The 23,762-nt window shown below is 32.6% G+C and overlaps 1 protein-coding gene across 6 annotated transcripts in view; it reads left to right on the plus strand.

Annotated features, from left to right (window-relative positions):
- Positions 1-23,762, plus strand: part of Vps13a (vacuolar protein sorting 13 homolog A) — a 252,336-nt gene that overhangs the window by 139,430 nt on the left and 89,144 nt on the right. For all 6 annotated transcript variants that reach the window (XM_087183513.1, XM_004862535.4, XM_087183514.1 and 3 more), the window contains exons 40-47: positions 9,538-9,630; positions 10,159-10,515; positions 11,562-11,663; positions 13,311-13,469; positions 13,627-13,882; positions 15,180-15,340; positions 18,093-18,196; positions 21,841-22,123. In XM_087183513.1, the coding sequence (XP_087039639.1) occupies positions 9,538-9,630; positions 10,159-10,515; positions 11,562-11,663; positions 13,311-13,469; positions 13,627-13,882; positions 15,180-15,340; positions 18,093-18,196; positions 21,841-22,123 (1,515 nt within the window). The remainder of the gene's footprint in view (positions 1-9,537; positions 9,631-10,158; positions 10,516-11,561; positions 11,664-13,310; positions 13,470-13,626; positions 13,883-15,179; positions 15,341-18,092; positions 18,197-21,840; positions 22,124-23,762) is intronic.

Raw genomic sequence — 23,762 nt, forward strand, 5'->3', positions numbered from 1 at the left:
CTATATGACCACACTTAACTAAAATAGAGGCTGGAGAATATATTGTTTGTTCTGAATGACTTTGTTCTTGGACAGAACTTCTATTACTGTACAAGAAGAATAAAATGGTACTCTTGATACATGTACATAACACATCTTTTTTTTTTAATCCCCTCCATTGTATTCCCTCCCCTTCTCTCCATTTCTTGGTCCCCTTCCCATATGCAAAAGATTTGTATGACTATTTCATATTACCTTTTATTTTGCTCTTTACAGCAATACCTTGGTTCCAGATGCTTTGTTTGCAAACAATTTGATTCTCCAAGAAAAGCATTTGGCAAAACTTTCCTCCCATTTGCAAACTGCACGTCAAGTGATAAACATGGCCATGGCCATCTTCTCCACACAAACACAAATGCATCCATCTTCCCCAAAATTGTAAAACTAATTAAGTTTGTAAACTGAGGTACCACTGTGTTTATATTTTGGGGTTTTCATATAAATGAAACCAGGTGTGTCTGATTTATTTCACTTAATATTATGGTATCAAGGTGTATCCATTTTCTTGCAAATGACTGAAATTTATCATTCTTTATGGCAAAGTAGTATGCCATTGTGTACAAATACCATATTTACTTTATTCATTCATTTGTTGAAGGACATGTGGGCCACTTCCAAGATTTAGCTATTGTGCATTATGCTGCTATAAATAAAAGTATGCATGTATCACTACAGTAGGATGTCTTTAACTCCATTTTTCATGTTCTTTTGTTTTTAAGGTATTTCTCAGTGATTAGTCTTTGAAAGCATCTTTATCTTCTAATTCTGATATTCTGTCCTCTCATTGGTTGCTTCTGCTGCCTATACTTTGAATATAATTTTTAATCTCCTGAATTTCTGTTTAGAATCTTTTCATGGACTGTAAGGTTTTTTGTTTCGGTTTCTTTTATTTATTTACTTTTTTCTGAGACAGAGTCTCACTATGTAGCCCAGGGTGGCCTCGAACTCACAGCAATCCACCTGTCTTAGCTTCATGAGTCCTGGGATTACAGGTGCACACCACCACACCTGGCTCATGGACTCTTACTTCTTTGCTAAACTGGCCCTTTATGTTTCGTATCATTTTATTTAGCCCAGCTAACTTTTTTTGGTGTTTTGAGACAAGATCTCACTATGTAATTCAGACTGACCTTGAACTCACTATGTAGCCCAAGCTTCCCTCACAGTTGTGGCAATCCTCCTGCCTCAGCCTCCTGTGCTGGGATTATAGGCATGCACCACCATTCCTGGCTTTAGCTAGCTTTTAATTAGTGTCTTCTGTAAGCTCCCTGATCCTTTTATTACATCCATTATATGTTTGGTTATATCTTTTGTCACCCTACCTAGTACCTTATCGGTCTGTTTGTTACTCTCTTGTTATCCTTTCAAGTAATTTGGCTGTATGACTTTTGCTTTCTATCTCCTTAATGCCCCATGGATTATCTTTGGGGGAGTTAGGGGTTTTGGGAGGCATTTTGTTGCCTTGTCTTCTCATATTTCTATTGTTTTTTGTTTGTTTTGTGTTGTGTGTAGGTCTGTGATATCCTGTAGTGGAAAGACTTTGTTACTAGTATGGAGACCTCTTTTGTGTGCTTTCCAGTGATGCAATCAGGGCATGGCTAACTACAGCCATGGCTTGGGAGCACATACTGGGGATTGAATCCTGGGTCTCGTGCATGCTTTTAGTAGACTTTCTACCCTGAGCTATACCCACAACCCCTTTATCTGACTTTTTTTATATTATTAATTTTATTGGTACATTTTAGGTATGCAATATAGTGACATTCATCATTGGGAAATGGCACCTTTACATAATCTATCTTGGTTCTTATTTTTTTCCCCATTCCCCTGACCTCCTTTCAACCCTGCCGCCCCTCCCTGTTCACAAAGATTTTGTTTCCATTTTTTTCATTTTCTCATATTAATCCCATTCCCTTCTATCCTTTCCCCTACCCTTCCCACTTTCTCTTTCCCTTTGCCCCTTTTCTTCCTATTTCACATTGTCTGTTTTACATTTTAGTCCTTATTTACACTTTCAGTTTCTCACACCAGAGAAATTATTCTGTATTTACACGTGTGTCCTGTTTATTTCGCTTAACAGTATTTCCTTAGTGTGCATCCATTTAGCTATAAATGCCTCTAATTTCTCATTCTTTATGGCTGAGTAGTATTCCATTTTATAGAAAAACCGCATTTTCTTTATCCAGTCTCCAGTTGATGGGGAGTTGGGCTGTTCTCAAGTTTTAGCTATCATAAACTGCTGCTGTGAATGTGGGTGCACATATATCACTGTGGTATGATTCTTTTAATTCTTTCGGGAAGATACCCAGCAGAGGAATATGAATGCTGAGTTAGTTGATTTTCAGCCTGCCTTTTCTAGTATATGCATTAAAGCTATAATTTTTCCTGTAAGTTCAGCATTATCTGTAACTACTAGGGTTATTTATTTACTTATTTAAGTTTTGGTACTGGCCATTGAACCCTGGGTCTCAGGCATACTAAGCACATGCTGTGCCACCGGGATACAGCCCTGAGCCACATTACTTATTTTGGTGTCTTGTATTTTTAATATTCCATTAGACTGTTTTCTCATTGCTGTTTTTTAGTTTTTCCCATGAACTTGAAAAACTGGTTTTGCCTAATTTCTGGATTTTGGGGAATTTTTCCTACTTATATTTCTATTATTTCTGCCTCAATTTTACTGTGGTCTATTACTATATTCTGGTTTTTATCCTTTGAAATTTATTGACTTTTTTATTGCCCAGGAGATGGAGATGTCTTTTTCTTTTGTTTTGTTTATGAAAAAAATATATTTTGTTGTTTGGAGTAGCACTCTTTAGGTCAGTTTTGTTTTTAATGTTGTTCGTATCATCTGTACTTAATTTTTTTAGTCTGTTCTATCAGTTACTGAAGAGATCTATTATCTGTTTTGATTGTGAATTTCACTATTTTTACTTGTAGTTTTGTTAATATTTACCTCATATACTTTGAAGCTACAACATTAAGATGTATACTCACAATTGGAATTATTAAATCTTGGAAGATTTAACTTTTAAATTATATGACTCTTTAGCTCTTAAGTGATTCTTAAAGGCTGCTTGGTTGCCATTAGTATTGCCATGTCAGCTTTTTGGGACTATTTGTATGTCATGTTGTTATTGGATAGCTTCCTTCTAAAAAGTGCCTTGCCAACTAAATGTTACAGGGTTTGGAATTGCTTGCTCTCTTTCCAGACTTGGATTCCGATTTCTTCTTGTATTAAACAAAGAATTGAATGAAACTAGCAAAAAGCAGTGGCAAAGTTTATTCAAGAAAGTAAAAGTGAAGAATGGGAGGAAAAACTGGGTCTGCAGAGTGAGCTTGGGCTGAGTAAATAGAAAAAGGATAAGAGCAAAGTTAAAAGTACACACAGCATGTGGGAAATACATCATGGGCTCCCATGGAAAACTATAATACCCAAGTCTTCATGGCTTTTATATGTCCTTTTATGCTGTCTAAATCTTGAGGAAACTGACGAGAGTTTTGACATCCATGTCCTGAGACACACCTCAGGCTGAGGCCACACCTCAGGCTGAGGCCACGTGTAGGTCATCCTATTGAAAATCTACTCGAGTTTCCATGAAAAGTCCATGTATGGGGCTTTTGGGAACTGTTCTGTGTGTGTGTCCAGGATCTTATAATTAATAGGTCATGCCTACTTTACCAGCCAGTTTTTGCCACTCCCTAATCTCCTATCTTATTCTTGCTTGTTCCTTGAATAGCAGTAAGAATCTGTCCTTGTGTTCCCATTGTTAAATGAAGTGATATTACTATATATAATTTTTGCTTGTGATTCTTTATATAAAAGCTATCTTGAGAAATTGTCCTTCATATCTAAATTCATATGTGAAAGAATCTTGATCTTGAATGAGTATGGAATTTTATTATGTCCTGTTTGACACAGTATTGAAAGAACTGAAATAGTTTTTTCTATTCTTATGATAAATTACAATGATAGGTTTTTGTTTTGGTTTTTGAGTTTTTGAGACAATGTCTCACTTTGTAGTCCAGGCTGGCCTTGAAGTGAGTATGTAGCCCAGATTGGCCTTGAACTCTCAGCAATCCTCCTGCCTCTCATCCTCTGCAGTTCTGGGATTTCAGGCATGTGTTGCAACACCCACTTTCTAGTGAGTTTGTGATAGATTTGTAAGAATACCCCCTTATATTTATGGATGAATACTATATTTGAAGCCAAGTATGATGTCACATGCCTGTAGTCCCAGCACTTGAGAGGCTAATGCAGGAGATTCACTTTGAGTTGAGGCCTGCCTGGGTTACATAGTGAGTTCAAGGCCAGCCTGAACTGCATAGTGAGAGCCTGTCTCAGAAAACAAAGAGAAAATACTATATTTGAGGATATTTTCATTTGTTCTTCTATTCCATTTGCTAAGAATATTTTAAGATTTTGCAATAGAAAAACATAAATTATCTGTTGGAGAAGGCTTCTTAATGAAGGTGACATTTATGCTGATACCTGAAGAATGAATGCATATTAAACTTGGGAGTTAAACTTGAGAGTTAAACTTGGGCCAGAGGGATTCATGAGTGTGTTGTTTCAGGAAGGAACTGCATATACAGAGATCCTGGGTTCCAGAGTGCACAAGTTTCTGTCACCGTATTTTCCCAGACCCCCAAATAGTACTCGTATTTTATTTTCTCTTGTTATTAAGTGATTTTCAACTTAATGAAGTCCTCTACCACCAAGTTAGTGTTGGGAAAGTGTTATAGTGAGCTTTTGTTAGGTCTTGTCACAATGTTCTGTAAAGCTTTTAAGGTTGCTTCTTTGAAGGTGAGGTAGAATCTATAGTAAAAAAAGAATGGCATCTATAGTAAAAATGATATAAGAAAGGGAATAATATGGTAAGGGTTGGAGTAACATGAAGGAAGAAATGATAGAAATAGCATTAAAATTACAGTGGCTTGAGTTATAATTTCATTTTTTAAAAAAGACTCTATAGCATGAGATTGAACTGTATGAACCGTATTATGGAGATTTTAATGTAGCTTTGGCATGAACATGTTTTCTGTGAAAAGCTAGCTGCATATTCAGTCCTAGGGAACTTAACAGAGGAATTCAGTAAAGAAATTTGTTTCTGGGAAATATTTACTTATATTTGTATTTTGTTTTTTCTTTTGGTTTATCCTTCCTCAAGATGAAAAGGTAAATTTTATGTTGATAATCTAGCATTATGTATTGTAATATAATTATAATTTCCTTTATTTAAAGATTAAAGAAATAGTACACTGAATTTTAAGTCATTCAACCATTGATCTGATCATTTATTTTTGTGTGATTTCTTTGGGGGATGGTTTTAGATTTTTTTTTCCTGATTTATTTTTCTTTCTTAGTGTAAATAAGTAGAATTCCAAGATGGTTCCTAAGATTTCTATCTCCCTCTGCCTTATATCCCCTATATAGTCTTCTGTTCTTGAGTGTGGGCTGGACTAGTAGATATGTCAGTTTATTTTGTAATACTCATAGGGACATTATTCTGGGTAAAACACTGGAGAGATGATTGAAAGATGATGAAGCATCAAAGAGATGTGCTGCTGGCCTTGAAGGAGCAGACTGCTGTGGAGTGGGCCATATGGAAGAACCTATGAACAAGCAGTGGGAACAGAAAGTAATCCCTGGCTGATAGCAAGCAGTTGGGATTTTAGTGTCAGGGTGGTAAGGAAATGAATTCTTAAATTCAAATGCAAATTTTTCCCTAGTCAAGCCTCCATTGCAGGCTATTACTGTTCTGCCTGTGATTTCAGCAGGATTTCTGATCTATAAAACTAAGAAATAATAAATTTGTGTTGTTTTAAATAAATAAGTTTGAGGAAATTTGTTACACAGCAGTAGAAAACTAGTATGTATAGATTTTTACATTCCTATATTACAATTAATTAAATGTGGAAGCAACTTTAGAGTTCGGTGGTGGGCAGAGGTGGGCAGAAACTGGAGGAATTTTGATGATAATGGTCGAGTAAACCTAAATGATGTTGAACACACTTTTGGTAGTAATGTGCTACCAATGAGAGCTCAGTAGGAGGACAAAAGGGACTTGTCATTGAAAACTTGGAGAAGGAAGGACTTGATACATAATGTCAAAATGCTTTGCAAAATTTGTGAGGAACTTGTGACAAACTTCTTGTATATATAGCTAAAGAGACTACCAAAGTGTGTGGTGTTTTGCTGTTGATAATAAAATGCTAGAGGAGAGAGATAAATTGTGGGAAGAACAGTTAAACAGAACTAATGTCACAGGTCTAGGTCTGAGGGTCCCTGAGGCTGAAATAAAGAATTTAACTTACCCTTTGAAAATAAGTTTGTGGGTGTACTAACTCTGTCACAGCAAAGGAATTTTTAGCACATGTCAGTGAAAGAGACATGAGAAGGATTTATTAGAGGTAGATATAGGACACACTCAAGAGTGGAGTGTGGGTGCTCAAAGAAATGAAGTATTATAATATATGTAGTTGGGAACTTCGGATTTTTCATGTGTTTTGGGTGCTGAAAATCTGAGGCATTTGATAATTTGTAGTCTTAGTCTTTTCTCATGGGTGAGAGAGAATGGCCCACCCATAGTGAGATATGATCTATTAATGTGGGAAATCTTAAAAGGGTAGTCTATTTTAATATGTGAAAGGGAACAATTTGTAAGTAAAAAGGGAATGGGCAAATGCCTTTGTGGTTGAAAGAGTTGTCTAGGTTTTGTTTTGAGAGAAGGAAAAAAATAAATTGGACTTGTGTTCTGCATTTTTTAAGCATACTTTTTAAAATTTCAGTTTCTTTGCATCCTTTTTATTTTATTTCTTTTATCCTATCTTACTAATGTACTTAATGATGTTGGTAATTTTCACCCTTTCCAAATGATAAAAGCTGCTAAAAGTAAAAACTGGGTGCTAAAAGTGTAGCTCAGAGAAGATTGTATGATGTTTTCCTAAAATTTAAAGATCAAAAGATCAGTAGTGTCTAGTCACACAAAGGACCCTTTCAGGAGATTAGAGTGTGTTTCACATTTTAATCCAGAAAGCCTTGTCACTCCTTAGCCACCTCAGCAGGAGGACAAGATAATCTCAGAAAAATGTATGCTTTGGCTTAAAGGAGTAAAACCTTATGAAATCCACAGATTGTCTTCAAAATTCTTTAGAAAATTATTTTAGCAGAGAAATACAAAGAGCTTGGACTACAAAATAGAGACTCTTGGATTCCCAAAATTCTACTTATACAGGAAGCAGGTTGATGAAACTACTAACTCATATTCTCCTGTTTTTTATAAAAAAAGGAAAGGTGATGTAGAGGATAGAGCTGAGAAATGCAGAGAATTCTTCCTAGGCTTGGAAACTTAGTCAAGAAACTTGTGTCTGCTTAGATTTTAGAATTGCTTTGGACTACTAATGGTTCCTTATTTTTTTGTTTTCCCCATTGGAATTGGAATATTTGTAAATACTGTCCTACATGTGTTCCACCATTTTATTTTGGGACTAGTGAGAGCAAGTAATTCATCTTAGTCTCACAGTTCTACAAAAAGAGAGAAACTGTTTCCTTTATAGCTACACTTACTGAATTGCATGTGAGCTCCTATTATCACCTGGACCTGATTTAGATTTTAGACTTTGGGTTGATGAATAATAGATGAAATTCTAGACTTCTGAAACAGAGATAGAGATGGAGATATTTGGTGAGATATAGTTAGATGATGAGATAATGGATTTTGGACTATAATTAAATGAGACTCTTGGGAATCTTAGGAGGTAGTGAACATATTTTGCATTTGGGAGAGACATGAATCATGGGCGCTTAGAAGGCAGAATTCTACTTACCATGGGGAAAATTCATTTTGTTTAAAATTACATTATAAAATTATTTTAAAAATTAAATGTATTTGAAATTTTTATTTATTTGTTTGTTTGTTTGTTTGTTTTTTGGTATCAGGGATCGAACTTGGGTCCTTGCACCAGGCGGCAGAACCACTGAGCTAAATCCCCGGCCCTGAAATTTTTTATTATTCCTTGCCTTTTCTAACTTTTCCTATGTGCATAAACTTTTTTGGTTCAGTTTTACAAGGGAATAAATTGATAAAATCATATTTTAGCAAAGTTAAATAAAATACAAGTATTATATGTTTTTCAAACATTTAAGCATGTGTAAGAAATATGGAGACATAGACACCTGTGTTCCCTGACCCTTGGCTTGTGATGTCACATGCTGCCTCAGGATCCTGTCAGTAAAAATGACTATCATCAAGACTGCTGATGCCAGTGCCATTCTCTTGATCCTCTAAAATTCTTGGAGTCAAATGGTCTTTCCTAGGAATATGTGTCTTCTTGATAGTGCCTGCCATCTGTGGCCATACCACCCTAAACATGTCTGATCTCATGTAATAGTACCTGCCACCTTGCTTCTTAGTTTTTTGCATGGTCTGAGTGGTATTTCCCATGAGTACTTCAGTTGAGCACATCTCTTCTCAGATAAAGCCCATTAGTTATATATTCAACCCTCAGGAGGAAATAAGATGATAACATTTAGGATATACTAGACAGAACAAATGTGGTAGAACAGAATACCCTTGAAAAACAAAAATAGGAAAAATGCAGTATCGTGGCTAGGGGAATGTAAATCGAAGACACCAAGGGTCAGTAATCTAGGAGCCCCTTAGCTAGATGATTCAGGTTAGAATCTCTCAGGAGATTATAGTCACACTGTCAGCTGGAGTATCCATCTTCTGAAGCTTTCCTTGAGCTGGAAGATCTGCCACTAACCTCATTCACATTGCTTTTGGCAAGAGGCTTTAGTTCTTCACCATGCAGTAGGACTGCTTATGGCATAGATTTTGCCAGAGTGAGTGACCAAAGAGAAGAAGAAATGTATCACCAATAATGGAAGCTGCAGGGAGTGAGAATATATCCTCAGAAATGGAGTACCACCCCTTCTGTATTTTATTGGTTACGTGAACACTGACGCAATGCACAAATCATTGGGAGCTATGTTATGGGGTGGCTGGCATATATACAGGTAAGACTCACAGTCTCACTATGTGCGAACAGTCTAATGAGGTAAGAATGGCTCCTATTCAGTTGATCATCAGTGGTACATGTATTAACTAATTTATTTTGATCAAATGAGTATTTGGTCTTATTTTTCTTTGCTCATATTTCTGTGCCCAATCAGTTAAATATTTTATTCCCAAAGATATGTATTACATCCTCATTTTATAGATGTTGAATGTGAGATATCTAGATCCCCAGTGCTTCCTCAAATAAATGCTGGAACTGGGGAGGGGTTGTTTCTACTTACTTTTATATTAATATTAATATTTTCTATTATAAAGAATGAATAAAGAAAATAATTAAGAAATCTGTTGAGTCACTTGTTTTTATACTCTTACTGTTGCTGACTTTGATTTAACATAGCTATTACTACGAAAGTCACTAAATATAAATATTTACTACTTAAATATTAATTTAGTGCTATTGCTTTTTGTGTCACAGGTTTTACAGCCCTGTGACTTGTTTTATCAGGCTACTCAGATAGGTACCGATCCACAATTGATTGATATATCAGTAAAATCCCTTACACTAAAGGTAAGTTAATCATTCTGATCCTTAGTATACTTTTTAAAATTAGTAAAACCTGGAAATTATTATAATAGCAAGTCTTGGGATTATTAAACATAAACTGAATTTATTTTTTTATTTTTATTTTTTTTGGTACCAGGGATCAAACTTGGCTCCTTGCGCTTGCACAGCAGGCGGTGAAACCAGAGAGCTAAATCCCTGGCCCCAAAATGAATTTACTTTTAAAAATATTTTTATGAGACATTATTTTCAAAATATTTAACTCAGATTTTTATAATGAATGTGGTATTTTTGTTGTTGACATGTGACTGCTTTTGTAGTTATATCTAATATCCTGATATGTATAGTTGAAATTACAGTTTAATATTTACAAAATTAGTGTAATATTTTTTTAAATTGAGATTAGTTATGGTAATTTAGATTTTTGGTAGGCAACAAATTGTATCTACTGTTTCATGGTAGTGATGTTCAGTATTCCTTGATTACTCAGCAAATGTAATTAGTATATTTTGAAATAAATGTTTTTCCATTTAGGTTTCACCAGTTACCATAAATACCATGATTACTATAACTTCAGCGCTTTATACAACTAAGGAAACCATCCCCAAAGAAACGGCTTCTTCTGTAGCACAATTATGGGAAAAGAAGGATACAAAGAATTTAAAAATGTGGTTCCTTGAAGAATCAAATGAAACTGAAAAAATAACTCCTACAACTGAATTGGTACCCAACGGAGAGATGATGAAAATAAATATTGATTCTATTTTTATAGTTCTGGAAGCTGGAATTGGCCATAGGACAGTGCCTATGCTTTTAGCAAAATCACGTTTTTCGGGGGAAGGCAAAAACTGGAGCACATTAATAAATCTCCATTGTCAGCTTGAGCTAGAAGTAAGCATATTTGTTGTTTTTTTAGTTCTTATAACAATGCCACACAGAGTATTGTGGGAATCTTACTATGCTATTTTAATTCAGCTTATAATAAATATGATGGCTTTATAGCTTTTGAAATGAAGTTTACAAATGTGTGTTGTTGAATGATTTTGTGTATGTGTACATTACTTTTATTTTTAGAGTATGTATCCACATTAAGTATATATTTCAATTTATTTTATGTAAAATGATATATTAATAGATAGTTGTTCATTGGGTTCAGAATTCTTATTTTTAAGAATTAAAATTAAATAACTTTTTTCCTTTAAAAGACTAAATTTCTGAATACTTGGATACTCTCTTTTTTTGGTACCGGGGATCGAACTCGGGTCCTTGTGCTTGCACAGCAGGCAGCGAAACTGGATACTCTCTTTTAATAGCAATGTGAACAATTAGAACAAAAATGTTTTGCTTCACAATTGATCTACATAAAATTATTTTCAAGGATATTATGGTTTAAATGATTTGACCTTATATGTATTGAAAACTAATCTGATATATTCTACTTTATGAAAGTGATTATAAAAATATATAAGCTTCTGTATTATTTAAGTGTGCTGACACAGTTATACTAAGTTATAACTGATGAACTAGATTACAATTTTGTATTCAGATTATAATTATGATATTTTGCAGAGGATTTCGTCTAGGATGTCCACCTGGTTAGAGTCATTAAAGCATTCATTAAATCATATACTACTTGTCTTCAAGGGTGTTTAGTCAGTGGAGGAACTTGTTTTAAAATGTCAGTAATATGTGATAGGTGAACATACTGTTTGATCTTAGTTTAGTCTACAAGTCAAAGAGGGTCTTATCGGAGCTAAATTGTGAAAGATAAGTACAGACTACTATAAGGTTGTCCAGGTGATGAAAATGCTGAGGGATTTGAAGCTATTGGATGACAGGCAGCTAGCACAACCAAAAGGCCTTAGTCGGGGGAGCACATGGAAGATCATTTTAGAAAATGACAGATGCTTCATTAAAAATAAAAATTCTCTCTTTAGGTTCATTATTATAATGAAATGTTTGGTGTATGGGAGCCTTTGCTTGAACCCTTAGAAATTGATCAGACTGAGGATTTTAGACCATGGAATCTGGGAATCAAGGTATGAGAGAGAGAGAGAGAGGGAGAGAGAGAGAGATTATGTGCGTGTGTGTGTGTGTGTGTGTGTGTGTGTAAAGAGTGTTTTCATAGTTTTAGCTTCACACAAATTTGAGGAGATAACAGTTTTCCTGTGAATCGTCTGCCTCTGTGTATGTATGATTTCTTTACCAATATCCCCCATCAAAGTACTGTATGTCTGATGTCTGAACACTTTTTTCAAAACTCTGCGCTGTCTCATTAGACACTTTAGTTTGAATCATAGCAGCGTTGAAGTTTTCCCATCATGAGCCTTGCCTACATATAATTTTGAAATCCAAGGCCAGTGCTACCTATCCTAATACAAATAATTGTGTAACATTAATTATATACTAGACATTTTTCTGAATAATGTGTCTTTGCTTTAACCCTTACAACAACTCCCTGAAAGAAACCAAGTTTTTAAGTTTGTTTTTTGTTTTTTGGTAACGGGGATTGAATTCGGGTCCTTATGCTTGCAGGGCAGGCAGCAGAACCACTGGGCTAAATCCCCAGCCAGAATCTTAGTTTTTAATCAACATTTGAACATATGAAGGGAATAAGACTAGAGAGTTTAATGGACTTCCTTCTCTAAAGTAATATAGTACAGTAATAGCTACAAAATGGAAGAGGTGAAAGTAAATTCAGCTGCAGTCTCCACTCTTAACTGCTTTATTATATTGCTCTGTCATATATTAGCACATGCCATCCTCTTGTAGGTAGTGGTCTATCCTGTGTTTTCTTTGTCCTTTGAAGGGACTATCTATCTATCTAGAAAACATATTATTTGCTTGAAATATATTATGAGTTTATGTATTTATGAGAATCAGGGCCCTTAAATGGAAGTTGTGCTTCTAAAGCAAGAGATTGCAGAATTACCAGCATGGTATCTGCTTGATAATGATTGACTCAACTTGAAAATTTTCAGGGGCTTAAAGCTACTTAAAGTAACAATAAAACTCCCTAGCTTAGCGTATGTGCCTCAATTTTAGTAAATAATTTAATTTTCTAGATATTTTAGGTGAAAAACTTGAAATTAAAATTCCTTTGGTGGTTTTTAGGTGGAACATGCATGTGCAGTGGATCTATTAATTCTAAACTTAGGAGTCCTGTGTTTACAGCACTGTTCTGCCACTCTTTTTTTTGTACCAGGGATTGAACTCGGGTCCTTGTGCTTGCACAGCAGGCGGCGAAACCACTGGGCTAAATTCCCAGCCCCTGCTCTGCCACTCTTGTCTGACTTTGTGAGTCCTTAGGTTTCTGTTCTTTATTAGAATGACTAAAGGACTACCCTACAGTACTTTCTTGGCTATGTTTTTGTGAAGTATGTGCTTTTCATTTACATTCAAATGCCACATACATTTAGTGATTTCAGAAATTTTTTTTCCTAAATTGTGCTTGCCACATCACTGAGAATGAGAAATTATTTTCTAATATAGTACTGCCCCTGTCCTTTGTGACCTGAGTTGGCACATCCAGGTATTTCATTATGGTAGAGGCAGTGAAACACATAATATTTAGTGTTTTCTCTAGTGGTATTGAGAGTTTTCTAATTTTTTTTTTTACTGTGCATAAAGAGTGATGATGTGCTCCTAGATCCAAATTCTTATATGTCTATGATTTATCATTTTAGATGAAAAAGAAAGCCAAAAAGGCCATAGTTGAGTTTGATACTGAAGAGGAAAACTACAAAGTGCCAGAGTATAAAACTGTCATCAGTTTCTATTCAAAAGACCAATTAAATATTACATTATCCAAATGTGGCCTTGTAATGTTAAATAATTTAGTCAAGGTAAGAAAAATGAACCTTTAAATGTTGAGCTACTATTCTATGTTGACCTTTTAAATAAATAAATTTATCATTATCTTAGTTATTTGTCATGTGTCCCTTAGTATTCTGCTTATCATTTAGTTTTCCACATTTATTTAAGGAAACTTTCCCTTATTAGGCATTTACAGAAGCTGCTACTGGATCTTCAGCGGTCTTCATAAGGGATCTAGCACCATTTATGATTTTGAATTCTCTTGGACTTACTATATCAGTTTCACCAAGTGATGCTTTTAACGTACTCAGTGTTCCTATGGCAAAATCGTATATATTGAAAAGTGAAGAGAGTTTAAGTATGGATTATGTGGGAACTAAGGACAATGATCACTTCAGTGCGATGACCAGTTTAAGCAGCAAACTCTTCTTCATTCTTCTTAGTAAGTGTTGTATTTCCTTTTTGAAGCTTTAATTACATTTTGCATGCCATATTACCCATTTGTAGTATATTACTACTTACTGATTTGTTTTGCTTTTAAACCTCTTTTGTAATAGGTTTGGCAGCCTTTTTCCCCCTTTACAGTGCTTTGATTCCTTTTGACAATAAGTCTTTGTATTACAAATTCTGACTTTACTAGTTTCCTGAATTAATTAGAGCATGAGCTGTTACGGGGAAGAAAAATATTAGATTTCACCCAGCTTTTATAGGATCATAGATATTGGTGATAGGTGTTTTAACCACATATGATATAATTTGGTAGGTGTTCCACCAATTTTGTATATGAATAAATTCAGAAAAGTTTGAATCCATGCAAATGGTTTTGGGATTTGTAAATGGGTTCTTAATGTTCTGCCTATTGAAGTGAAGCTTTTTTCCTTTGACTTTTCTGACCCGTAAGTGTTTCATTTGTATGGGAGATAAAAGTATATAAATTCTTAAATTATCAGAAAATCTAGCCATTGCGAATTTAAATAGCCCAAAACTTTACCAATAGTACTTTCTGATATACTGACATTTAAGTAGTTACTGAGACAGAGATCATCACTTAAAGGATAATTAGAAATAGGAATGCAAGTTGCTAAAACAGCTAATTCTCTTCAGGAAATAATGTATGGCAGGTATTTCAGGTATTGTCAGAATTATCAATGTTCTTTTTATCAATTTTACCTCTATTTTTTGTTTGTTTGTTTTGTTTGCTTTGCTTTTGAACTAACGTTTATATGGATATAGGAGTAAAATGTATGTAAAGAAGTAATTTTACCCCAACATAATGTGTATGTTAGGTGTATATATATTCAAAATTTTGTTTAATCAAATCCAAGATATATCTAAAAAGTAACACAGGTAATTGGAAAAATTAAAAACAGGTTTATTTGCCAGTATGTGAAAGTATTAGGCTCAGGTTATTATGACAGCAAACCGTAGATTATTGTTCTTGAATTTTATAATTCTTCTCATTACTCAGTTGTTTTTAAAAGATTTAGTATTATTTTAGGTTAAACTCCTGAATGTTTTTGTTTCAATTAAAAATTTTTGTTTTAGTAAAATGCTATGAGATTTTCTGCCCATACGGTGGAAGTGGTGGCTCATTAAAGTATCCCCTTGTATGGATACATTCAAAGACTTCAGTGACATTAATTTTAAGACAATCAGCTAATATGTTTGGTTTTTACTATGTACCTAAAATTAATATATAATGAATTATAATAAAAATTTTTAATATGTTTTTAATTTAGCCCCTGTTAACCACTCTACTGCTGATAAGATTTCTTTAACAAAAGTGGGACGACGTCTATACACTGTAAGACACAGGGAATCTGGAGTTGAAAGATCTATTGTTTGTCAAATTGATGCAGTGGAAGGAAGTAAGAAAGTAACAATCCGCTCACCGATGCAGGTATGAAGTGACCAATTTTAGAAGAGACCTTGTTATGCCTATCTGTGAACTAATAAAAACTTTAAGAATAGATTATTACCAAAAAAATAAAAACTGTAATAGAAATCCAGCTAATATTCAGAAAGGACATCTCATGACTAATAATTATGCTACTGAAATATGACTAGTGGGAAATTTCATTCATTATGCTTCTCACAGTGTTTTATAGGACTGTTAAAATATTTTTGTACATTGTTTTTCTCTAATAAAATAAATATATGTCCTTTTATGGTAGGGAATTTTTATTAACTTTATTAGAGAAAAAATTACAGATTTATTGAGGAATGTATAATAAACTGCATATATTTGACACAGTAATACACTTATGAACCTTCAAAGTATTTAAATATATTCAAATATATTTATTACTCAAAAAAACTTTCCCCTCTTGCTACTTTCCCATTTCTACAGATCCACTGATCTGTTCTCACTTTACATTAGTTATGTAGTCTTGACTTTTACCTAAGTGTATTGCAATACAGAATAGAATTTTGACTTCTTTCACTCAGTGAAATCTTTTATCGATTTCTGTATTGTTACATGCAACTACGTGTATTTCCTGAGAATTAATCTATTTTATGGAAGTATCACATTTCCATTTTGAGTGAACTTTTTTATATATTGAGAGATAAGGATTGAGGTTCAGTTTTTTACATATGACTATTCCGTTGTCCCAAACCAGATTATCTTTGTTCTATTGAATTGCCTTGACATTTTGGTCAAAAATGAATTTACTATATATACTGATGGGGTTTTTTTCTGGGTTCTCTTTGTATCATTGATTTGTTTATCTTTATCCCAGTATTACAACTTGATTACTACCTTAATGTAAGTCTTGAAATTAGATAGTACAGGTTTATTCTTTTGGTTCTTATAGGTCCTTTCCATTTTCATTTAAATTTTAGAATCAGATTATCAATTTTTATCAAAACTTTGGTTAAAATTGACTTTTCAAATTATAATTTCTAGTTTTCTACTACCAGCATTTGGAAATATAGTTTATTTTTATATTCACTTGTGTTTACAACCTTACTAGACACAAGTATTTGTTCTAAAAGATGAGACAGTTTTGTAGATATAAACAGTTGTGATATTAGCAAATATATTTTTACTTCATCCGTTTCATTTTTCTTGCCTTTCCTCTGTTAATTGAAATAATTAAAAAAATTTTTTTAATGTGAATTCAGTTTTACATGTTAAATGAGCCTTACATTCCGAGGATAAGTCTTACTTGAATATGAAGTATTATCAAACTGTTAGTATACTGTTGTATTTGATTTACTAAAATTATGTTCAGAATTTTTACATTTATGTTAATGAAGGGTCTTGGTCAACAGTTTTGAGGTCTTGTGGAAAAGTTTATATCAGTGACAAATTGAATATAAAATTTATTTGAAATTGTGTTTATAATTTTAAAAACTTGATTGTAAAACTTATACTTGATGTCTGTTTGAATTCTCTAAACATTGATTTCTGGTTTGATACAGCCTCTTTTCTTTAGAAACATTTTTCAGTGGTATTTTTTTATTGAGAAATTTTTATAGTATAGACCTGTCCATCGTATGGAATATAACAAATGTTGACATTTAAAATTTTACCTTCAAATTTTAAAAAAAATTGAACTATTTTGTTTCCTTTAGTCTGCATTCCCTCTTTTTTCTTCCCTAGAAAAAATATTATTTTAGTGACATGACATATATATTTATTTTCCTATAGCTTTAAAATTCTTAAGTATGTGTATAAAATATGTATTATTTGTGTTTTCAGCTGTGGTTGTATATTGTTACATGAATATGAGAATTTGAAGAAAATTTTATTAAACATTCCATTATTCATGAGATTCTCTTTTTCCCCCTTAAAAATCAGTGTTCTATTGAACATGACTAGCTTTTGATGCACATACATAAATATTTCTCTCGTATGTAACAAGGAAGAATAATTGCTAAGTGTTAAGATGAATTTCTATTTCTACTAGTTTTTTCTGAATTATTTTCCAAAGTTACTAGTTTACATTTTTAATGGTATTGTACCAGTGTGCTGTTTTCATCATTTGTAACTGTTAGAATGCAAGAATTCTGATTATGCCAGTCTGTTAGTGTGAATGTAATTACTGTATGTGATAATTATTTTAACTTGTATTTTGTTGATTCCTAGATAGGTTATCTTTTTTATCTGTTTCTTAGTTACACAGTTTTTCCTCTTTTGTCAATTACTTGTTTATATTGTTTGCATTTTCCTCTGAATTGCAGCTTAAAGAGTTTTAGGATTTTTGTGTCTACCTGGTTATGCATCCTTTGATGAATATATTGCAGACATTTCCTAGCCTATGACATGTTTTTCACTTTCATCCCATAAATGTTTAAAATTTTGATAAAGCTTTTTCTATGAATTGTTTTTGTACTATTTGTATTGGAACAAAAACATGTCTCTAAACAAATTAACTCTACCCTAATGTCAAGAAGGTATTAATTTACTCCCTTCTAAGATGTTTGAAGTTTCAAGATTCCTTTTCTGTAAAACTGGATACACTGATATACTTTTTATTATAAAGTTATATATTTATTTCTTCTAATTTATATGAAAAAGACACATGGTGCACAATACTCTGTTTATTAGGATATTTTTAGAAGGACATTTTAAAAAATGTATTTATATTTTTTGATTAATAATATTAAGTACAATATCATTGTTTTTTTGTTGTTGTTGTTCCTAGATTAGAAATCATTTTTCAGTCCCAATCTCTATTTACGAAGGAGACAGTTTATTGGGAATTGCTTCACCTGAGAATGAATTCAACATACCATTAGCATCTTACCGGTGATTTTATCTTTTTGTTTGCTCTACCTTCTTTCATAGAATTTTTATTTTTGGATTTTGTATGGATACTTGTCTTTAAATTATAAAATCTACCTTATTAAATATCTCATCTAAGTTATTTAAATTTCAAGGCACTTGAATGCCTCTCTTTTCAAAAACAAATATTATTTATGCATTTAATTTATACCAGGTAAATTATTTATGCTTTTACTAACAAGTACAATTATTACTTAGGTGGTTCTTTTTAAAAAGAAATATTTAATATATTTAATTTATACCATGAGCATTATATTTTTACTAATAAATACAGTTATTTCATGCCTATAGTTTTAACCATCATAGCCACTGTCATATATGTTCATGACTTGTAAAAATATCTTAAGGGAATATGATACGTAGTTTGAGGATTTATATATCATGAATTGAGTTTTACTTTTCAAAGGCTTTATAATAGAGGTTTTTAAAAATGATTTTAGAAAACAAAATATTTTATCTCCTATATATTGTTAATTATTCAATGATAGTTTTAATGTAAATACAGTATTCTTTAATACCTACTTGATAATATATTTTTAAAAAAAGATTTAGCAAAATAGTGATGATCTAGTCTTATAATTCTGAATTTAATATGTTAACAAATAAATATTGCTCAGGATATTCAATGTGGAATTGAAAGTAATCTCTTCTGTGGAAATTGAACTCTTTTGGAGAATAAAACCTCCCCTAGAATTAAGCATTGTAGTTTATTTAAATACCATTTCAAAACATGCACTACAAGTGGACACTTTCACCGGTGCTATAGAAAAAAAAAAGGCAAAGCTACAAGTAGTTCTTAATTGTTTCCTACCTCTATTCATCCTGACTCAGGCCAAGAAGTTTAGTATAGGACAGTGGTGACAAACCTATGGCATGTGTGCCACAGCTGTTTGTTATCATTTAAAGTTCAAAAGTATTCTTCATCACTGGTGTAGGATCTCTAATGCTTAGGAAACAGTCTAGCATGTTTGGCCATACACTTTCACATAGATCTAGAAACACTAGTGAGTGTTTTGTTGTTTATTTCAAATATGCTGAGGGAGGAATTGTTGGGAGAATAGTGACAAAAAATAATTGTTTACAATATCTATCTTCTAGAAAGGATTTGGAGCCAGTTACAAGACTGGATGAAGTTAAAGATATATTTAAAACTTTCTATAAAGAACTTTAAATTCATTTTTTTCTTATATAATAGTTAATGGCATTCTGCTTTTTAATTTCTGCTATATATCCTATAATTCTGGCCATAGAATAGAGATAATAGTATTGTTATGCTCTTTTGTTCAAGGATAACTATTAATTCACTACATAATAGTTAATCTATCTTAACTATTATTATTATTAGTGAGTAGCCAGTTTGATGTTTGCATAATCTAGGTGTTTTTAATCTGATTACGTAGATGTCGATTCACTTAAATATTTAAGAAATGAGGCATTAAGTTAACAAATCATTACCTTTCTCTATTGAGTTTGAATATACTGATTCCTAAGTTTAATGAACAAATACTTGCTAAGTATTTTGTTGTGGGTGAAACACTATAGATACCAAAATGGATTGAATGTAACTGCTACCATTGAGAGATTGATATATTATGTAAATATGAACATAAGGTTGGAAACGTGGGTTGTAGAGAATTACAGAAAGTGTTACAGTTACAGGAAACTTTGGAAAACAAAAGATCAATGATTGACTCCTGGTGGTGGTACATGAAATTAAGGTAAAATATAGTAATGTTGAGATGAGATTGGAAGGGCAGTCTAAGTGGAAGGATTTACATTGAGGAAAAGGAGGCATGAAAGGATAGGAAGTTTGTTTACTTGGGATTTCATTGTGATGTAGTATGGAGTACATAATGGAAGGTGAAATTTGAACAGTACTTTGAATTTAATTAGTCGCTCCCTCATTTTCTTGCTCCTACTTTATAAATTTTATCCCTACTTGTTAATATCATGTTTTTTCTTTCCTGTTTCACATTTAATGTTCATCACTTTTAAAACCATTTAACTATCTCCTTTCATTTAGAATCTCCTGCCATTGATCATCTTTCTGTTCTGTTGTGTCTTGTTTTTTTTTTTGGTATCAGGGATCGAACTCGGGTCCTTGCTCTTTCAAGGCAGGCGGCGGAGCCACTGAGCTAAATCCCTGGCCCTGTTGTGTCTTCTTTATTCACTTCCTGAACTTTCTTTTAACTCATGTATTTCTCTAACTCAAGTCTTCTCTTCAGAGCACAATTCTTTGGGAAAATTTTTACCTCTGCAAAACACCCTAGCGCCTGTCTAGACAGGGTTGACTACACTGTCAGGCCCTAGCCCTTCTCTATTCATATGTTTTTTGATTTTTGTTACCTATCACAATATAGTAGTCTAGATTTCCTGATTGTGATCTTACTGTGAGTAAAAAATGTCTTACTCGTTTGTGTATTTTAGTTTTGCCTTCTTATAACAGACCCAGTAAATGTTTTGATCAACTAAATAATTGTGTTGGCTTTATTTTAATTTGTAAAAAATTAATTTTTTAAAAATATTAGAAGAATGGAAAGTGTAATGAAAATTATAGAAAAAATATAACAGTACAACGGGCTAAATCTGAAACTGATTTGATAAATCTATGTGTGCATCGGGGGAGAAGGAATAGTCAGTATTGTTTTAGTCAATTGTTAGTATCTGAAAGTCACTTGAAAAAAGATGCGCAGGATAGTGAGTATGGAGGATTCAGTGTTCAGTTTAGCAAATTTAAGGTACCAACAGACCTCATTACAGATCTATGTGGTAGCTATTTAAAATTTTAGGCTAGAGCTTAGGAATGGAGATACTTTCAACAGTTTATTTAAAAAGTATAATCACAATCATAGGCTATTAGTTTTACAAATAAAAAGTATTTCTATGGGCTAAGAGTATAGTTCAGTGGTACAGTACTCAGCATGTGTGAGGCCGTGGTCTTTTGCACTACAAGAAAAATGTACAAAAAAATAGTATTTTACAAGTCTTTATTCTTAGACATAGCTTAGATTAAGAAGTTATTGCACCTAAGAACATTGTTAAAATGTAAATGAATAATCTGATATTTGAATATCAAGACTAATAATGTGATATCAAATGATTTTGTTACATTTTCTTATAACCATTATTCTGCATTTGTGCTCTACATGTCATTGTCCATTGAAACAGTCATTTATTTACTTTGGATAGCTGATAATTATTTTTTTAGTAGAAATTTTTATTAAATCAGTCATGTTTACTTTTTGCTAGGACCACATTCCAGGAAATCCAGTTTCTTTTGGTTAAATGTGTGAGTCATAGATGATTGTTAGTGGTTTGCTTTGCATATGTGATTGATATGATTGTGTATGTTCTGTAAGAAACTAGATGTTATCTTGTAAATGTACTTCTAAAATGTAAGTTGGTGATAAAAATATTCTCCTTATAGCCAAATAACTTGATAAGTTTCCAGAAAATTGATACTTATTTATCTTATCTAGTTCTAAAAAGTATATGAAAATTAAAAATTTATTATACAGTTATGGAAATAATTTTCTTCTAGAGCTGTAATCATATAATTTGTTTTCTTTCAAAGCATTTTGAAGCATATTGTTTACTCTTTTATGTAGATCATTCCTTTTTCTGAAGCCAGAAGATGAGGACTATCAAATGTGTGAAGGAATGGACTTTGAAGAAATTACAAAAAGTGATGGGGTTGTTCTAAAGAAGAAATGTAGATCTGTAAACCCTTCTAAAAAATCGTTTATTATTAATGTTGTTCCTGAAAAAGATAATTTGACATCTCTATCAGTATATTCAGAAGATGGTTGGGACTTACCATACATAATGCATTTGTGGCCACCAATCCTACTCCAAAATCTTCTCCCTTACAAAATTGCTTATTATCTAGAGGTATGCTGGAATTGGGGGGCCGGGACTTCAGGAGTGTTTCAGTAGTGTTCCTGACTTTGATTTTGTAGCTTGAATTATTTAAAATTGTGAGCAGTAAAAAAAGTTTTGAAGCTGTAACATAGGTTATAGTACTAATAAAGAATAATAAGTACTGTACAGATATTCTAATGGAAATGTTTTAATCATGCATAAAAATATAATTTAAAAGAAAATGTTTTCTAATTTATCTTAGAAATCTGACTGCTAAGGTAAATGCAAATTATATATCATATTATAAATGTAATATACAGTCCTTTAAAAAATGTAAAGACTGTAGGTAATAAAATTGCCTATAATCACCATCTGAAGATAACACTTTTTTTAGGAGAAATATTTTTCAGTCTTTACCATGTAGATGTATTTTTTATATGTGTTTAATAGTGAACACTAACTTTTGAAAGAAGTATGAAAATCAGTGTTAAAATAACACTCAAGTACTAGAGCAAATAATTTTTTGTACTTTATATAATTTTTTTAGTCTTAATTCTATAAAAGTATCACATGATCTAGAAAGGTGTTTTTCTCTTAAATGCTCCTTATTTTGTCATATTCATTGTGGTTCCCTCCTGTTGTTATAACAGGAATCTCTATTCTGGGATTTTATGAGAATATTCTATTTGTTGTACTTACCTGATAAAGTATACTAAAATATACTAGTTCTACATTTAGTCTATTGTGATAATTACTATATGTTAAAAACTTTTCTGTTACATTTTGGGGTGGATATTTGTTTTTCTATTTGGGTCACAGCAATTAAGAGTTTGCACATTGCTGTCAATTTTGAGATTTCATCCTAACTCTTAACAGTTACTGATTATACAGGGTTATATTCTTGATCCAAACCTTTTGGGTTTTTTTTTTTTATAAAATGAGGATAATAATAAAACTTGCTTGGCTGGGACATGGAGAAAACCAAATTTGTTAGAATATGTAAAATTGAGGGCTGGGGATTTAGTTCAGTGGTTCTGCCCTCTGTACGAGTTCGATCCCTGGTACCAAAAAAAAAGAAAAGAAAATAGAATATATAAAGAATTTAGCACATAGTTGTCATTTATTAACTGTTCCTAACTCCATTATCACCGTCATTATTTGTGGAATATTTTTAGCATGTAAAAAATCATAATTGACATTACATTTGCTTTAATGAATTAGCAATGTTATGATTAAAATTGTAACACTAGGAAGGAGTCAGGAAAGATATTGGAAAAACTGGTGAGATATGTAGATGTACTATTTACATTTCCCTTCTCATAGAATTTTTAATTTGATGCTTTTAGAGATCACATTCTGCTTTCCAGTTTCCAAAGGATATGATTTTTTTTTTTTTTTTCCTGTACTGGAGATTGAACTCAGGACCTTGTGCTTGCAAGGCAGGCGTGGTGCCACTGAGCTAAATCCCCAGCCCAGATATGATCTATTTTTATAAAGACAATTTAAGTATGATGTGGAGAAAGGGACTATAGAGGGCCAGTGTGATTAGGAGACTCTCAAAACGATTGGTCATGGATACTAGAGCTAATGTAATGGAAGTGTGGGTGGAGTGAAATAAACAATTTTGAGAAATACATACAGCTTATGCAGTTTGCTAACTTAAAACTTG

This window comes from Heterocephalus glaber, unplaced genomic scaffold (genome assembly GCF_053883595.1).
Source record: "Heterocephalus glaber isolate CG9 unplaced genomic scaffold, H.glaber_assembly_v1.0 deba00001481, whole genome shotgun sequence".
In the NCBI taxonomy this organism is placed as follows: Eukaryota; Metazoa; Chordata; class Mammalia; order Rodentia; family Bathyergidae; genus Heterocephalus; species Heterocephalus glaber.